The sequence below is a fragment of the Eurytemora carolleeae genome, unplaced genomic scaffold (assembly GCF_000591075.1).
Source record: "Eurytemora carolleeae unplaced genomic scaffold, Eaff_2.0 scaffold1068, whole genome shotgun sequence".
NCBI classification, from domain to species: domain Eukaryota; kingdom Metazoa; phylum Arthropoda; class Copepoda; order Calanoida; family Temoridae; genus Eurytemora; species Eurytemora carolleeae.
The window spans coordinates 1-4961 of NW_019397324.1; the positions used below are offsets into that span (position 1 = coordinate 1).

Sequence of the window (4961 nt, forward strand, 5' to 3'; positions counted from 1 at the left end):
CTTCTTCAATGTAGATCTCGTCCACAAGGATACTCTCTGTAAGCTTTCTGTGCGCTATATGTAGCACAGGTCCCTGGACGGCTATGTGCAGTGCGACTTGTGTCTACGCTGCAGCGGTCCGGGATGTACTGACTCATCTGGCTTCCTGTTGGATTCAAGGGACTGTTCGCTCATATACCAAACAATCCGGAATACAACAAATTGGTTGTTGGGGAAATTGCTGTTGGGGAAGGGGAAGATGTCTCGGGGAAGTTGTGACTGGGGAAGTTGCGTTGGGGATCTAACCTAACACCATAAATTTATTCTGAAAGTCGTCTTACTTTTTCAGAGTTTTCTGGTTCTAACTGTGTATCTATCTACATGATTAATATTTTCTTTCTATAGGAATTCAGAAGCTTCAAATAAAACCCGGTTTCCACCAAAACTTCCAGGAACCGAATATAAGAAATTTGAGTTAGGTCGCTGAACTACCTACTGCTGGTTTAAGATTCTAAGATTCTCGAGGATTTAAGCCAATGTTTTATGATTTGAACTGACGGTAGGTAGGTATAGCGACCTCTCTGATTTATTAAATTCGGTCCCAGGCTCGGTATTTAAGGGAAATCCAAAGAGTCGGATCTATACCACAGCCTCCTCCTTCAGGAAAAAGGTGGAAACAACAAGAAGTTTTTATCAATGAAAAATATCTGATGAGTTTGAGGTTTATGAAATAGATTGATTAATATTCTATTAAATTGGATAATCATAAAAAATCATGATCGTTATCATTTTAACTCTAAAACATGTCTCCCCTCCCCCCTTCTTTCTGCCATACTGAAAATGTGTAAGAAAACATATATTAATCGTAATCTTCAGTTGTAAATTTTGAAATTATTTATAATTCGTAATCTCTCCAGATATAAATTTTAAATTTTTTGTTTATTTCTCTTAAACAGCACTATATTAGTCTACAGGGATAGCTAAATTTTAATATTTCTAATAAGCATTAAAACAGAAAAAAATTGGTAGTTATTGTTTTGCAGGACAATGGTTATCCCGTTTCTTTTTGTTACTCACACTGAACTTTGAAATGTATAATCAGCGTTTATACTAATACAACGAAGACGACTTTCTAATTAGGTTTTGATTTCAAACGAGCTTTTTTCAAATTATTAAAGAGAAGTTCTTAATTGATAGTTTCTCTTTGTTTCCATGTTTATGGAAAGTCGTCTTCATTGTATAGATATATACGACGGCGACTAAATTTAGTTTGATTCCCTCTGTCCTTGGACTTTTTTCAGTTATTGATTTGATAATTTTACAGGAAACCACAAAGTTTGCAGCAAAAATTCAACCGTTGAATAAAATTAAAAGCTCTGCCTACTCCAACATGTATTCACTTGGAAAGGACTTCCAGAAAACAGCAGGGTCTAAAATGAACGAAATCCAAAATGTAAAAATAATTTCACACCAGAAGGAAATAGGTAAACCTTCAAAAGACACTTTAATAGAAGCTGAAAGTTATGGAACTTACTTGAATAAAGATCTTGAAACTCAGCTTGGGCCTGCTGAATATCAATATACTGAAAAGACAGCTGTGACATTAATCCCAAGTCTTCCACCATCAACACATTTTCCAAGATTCTTTTCAGCTGCTCACAAACATTCAAGTAGAAAAATTAAATCAGAACCAGAAATAAAAGGTAAATTATCGAACTTTCATTAAAAAAGACTGTAAGCGTAAATTCATATGACAAGCCATGCAAAGATATGGAAATGCTCGATTCACAACGGTACTATTGAAACCTTTATACCTGATTGAAGATTTGAGAGAAATTATCGTTTTTATATGGTTATAAGTTTTTTAATTCTTTTTAACCCTATTCCCGCTGGGGGAAGTTACGGAATTGTGTTTTAAATATTATATGTAAAACACAATTGTAGAAAAGAATAAAAAACATTACGGGGTATAACATGTCACATTACACATTACATGTTTCAAAATTCTACGAATAATGTTTAGGGCGACATTTTTTAGTGATACTAATAGAAAACAAATTGCATGCAGTTACATGAACATATTTAGATACGTGATAATTTGTTATATGAGATATTTTTTAAAACACGCTGGGTTTTAACACTTCAAGTAAGAATATCGATAATGCTTATAGAAAAAGGACATTTCGAAAATTCTGTACTAAATTTATATTTAGGGTGACGTTGGTGCAGACTACCGAATAAGCGACACAAAATTGCTTATTTCCGACAACAAATCGCTTATTTTTTACACACAAAAAAAAACGCTTATTTCACAGTAAAAATTTACAGCTTCCCAGAATATCGCTAATTTTTACCAAAAATGTTGTTTATTTTGCAGTAGAAATAGGACATTTCAATCTTTTCGTGAAGGGTCATTTGAAATATCGCTGTTAAAAATTTGACTTCAGGATGAGTGACTTTTAACTTGCGTAAGCTTTGAAATTTAAGGGTAGGCGACTTTTAACAATTAACCATGCGGTACTTTTGATTTAACGATGGACGGCTTTTGACTTTTTTTAAACACAATTTCTAATTTTATTTTAATGCAGGAATGGAAAAAATAGATGTGATCTCAGCTCCATCTATTGGCGGGATATTAAGACAAGAAATATTTAAAATATTTCCAATTTTCACAACGCCAGCTCCTTTCCTTACTACACTTAAGGTAACATAAAATTAAAAAGAAAATACATTAAAATAAACTCCTACAGTTTTGCTTCATTTCTTTAAATGCAAGGTTACCCACGAAGGATGAGACTGTAGAGACGACTGTACGGAATTTATGGTGTCTGTTTCCTTACATTCATGATTCCCTGCAATTGTAAACTGTATTTCTTTACCAAATCATTCAGTATGTGTTTTAAAACACTATACGGCAGAATAGTTAATTCAACCAAATATTTTAAAGATTTTCAGGTCGTCTGTACAGTCAAGTTCTTTGTGGTTAACTCTGTATATCATGACAAAAATGTATTTGACATGTTTAGACTATGGAAGAAAGAATCAATCAAATTGTGCGAAACAAATCTAAAGGCACTCAGCTAAATCTTCAACAGAGACCAGGCAAAATAAAAAGAAAATCAAATTTAGGTGAATCTTTTTTAATGATATTTTGATCAATTTGGAAATAGAATTTAGGTGCCCTCTATCGTACAAAAATGTCCCAGATGGTTGAAATGATACAGGGTGTCGCAATAAACATGGGACTTTTACACTGTCTTTTCTTTAGGCGAGATTATTTCGTAAACTTAATTTTGTAGTATCTCAGTTAAAACATTGAACGTCGAAAACTGCTAGTCTCAGGATTTCCAAAATGTGGTCTTCCATTTCTTCATCTTCAAAATTGGCGGACCTGTTAGGAAATTTGTCCAGATTCATGTTTATTAATATTTAAAAACCAATAAAACTGTTCAAATTCTTTATATTTCCGTTAATTTTCAAGATACAAAGAAGGTAGAACACATTTTGGAAAGCTTTTAAGACTTTCTACCTTTTTTTGATGCACTTTGTGTAATTTTTGAATATTTGGAAATCAAAGACGATATTCAAGTTGTCTCTAAAATTCCCATGTTTAGTGGGACACCCTGTATGTAAAAATATTCATATTTTCAAAGTCAAGTTTTCTTTTAAACTTCAAAGGTTTTTGTAATTTCCTAAATCGGTTAATCAATTTTTTGTTATCCTCTGTAATTTAACATAAACTATGCAAAAAGCAAAAAAGCTAAATATCAGCATATATTATAAAATGCAAAATTCAACATTAAATTTGAATATAAAAAATTAAGTATTTAAAACAAATTGATTTTAAGTATGTGGAAAATACTGACATCAACAAGGTTCCCAAAATACTAGATTTGGTATAAGAATTGTTTTTGAACAAAATGAGAAACTTTTTATCACATGAATTATAGATTAAGAAAGAAAATGAATTATATTGAATACTGGGGGTCAACAATACATGAGATCAAATTAAAGAAAGATAAAATTATTGAATTCTGAGAATTTTGCCAATTACTGTTTAAAAACCAAATCTAACAGCAAGTGGTTTATAGTGCTAAAATATACATGTAAAGCAAGTGAGTTAGAGCGGTAAAATTTAAGTCCAAGGCGTTGCGACATTTCAAAATTGACCCAGTCTTAAAGATTGATAAGACTGTTCATAAACAGGCTGAATCTATGATAACGTGAACAATTTAATAAACTAGGCGTCAACGGTGCTTTGAAACCATCTTTGTTGCATTATCTGTATAATCTAGCATTTTCTCTTCCGGGGTGCTTTGCAACCATCTTTGTTGCATTATCTGTATTATCTAGCATTTTCTCTTCCAGGGTACTTTGCAACCATCTTTGTTGATTTATCTGTATTATCTCATTTTCTCTTCTTAAATTATAGAATAAATAACATAAAAAATTTAGCAGATTTATCCATTTATTTACGTGGATTTTAACAATCTAAATGTCAAGGCTTTCTTTTCAAATTTTGACCCACAAAAAAATCGGTTCAGCCGTTTTTACGTTTATTAAATACAAACGAACAGACTGGAAGACAATCAAACTACAGTGTTTACACTGTAGTCGTCTCTGAAATCTTATTCTTTTTGGGTAACCCTGTATATTTCTTATTTATAAATATTTTGTTTTAGGTGCTGATGACTTGTATCCCTTCCACAGAATGCGATCTCTCTAAATAATAAAATATATTCAATATTAACTCTTTATTCAATTAAGAGGCATGTTTAATAAACCAAATGCCCTCCAACCAAATAAACAAATGAGAGTAAATCCCCGAGAGAAGAGAGAAAAGAAAAAAATAAAGGAATTGAGTTTTTGTCACAAACTCTGATTTACTAATCCCTATATCTTTGCAAATTGCAAATTAATGTCGTAGACTTTTGATATTTCAAACTATAAATAATGTTGGACCAAATAATCTAAGTTTGACT

At 31.8% G+C, this 4961-nt stretch overlaps 1 protein-coding gene across 1 annotated transcript; it reads left to right on the forward strand.

Moving 5' to 3' along the window:
* The first annotated feature begins 306 nt into the window (after positions 1–306).
* Positions 307–4755, forward strand: LOC111713514 (uncharacterized). The gene is made up of 5 exons (XM_023488379.1): positions 307–649; positions 1304–1682; positions 2568–2683; positions 3006–3108; positions 4662–4755. The coding sequence occupies exons 2-5, from the start codon at positions 1370–1372 to the stop codon at positions 4703–4705; spliced, it is 576 nt and encodes a 191-aa protein (XP_023344147.1). The 5' UTR covers positions 307–649; positions 1304–1369; the 3' UTR covers positions 4706–4755.
* Positions 4756–4961: the final 206 nt, after the last annotated feature.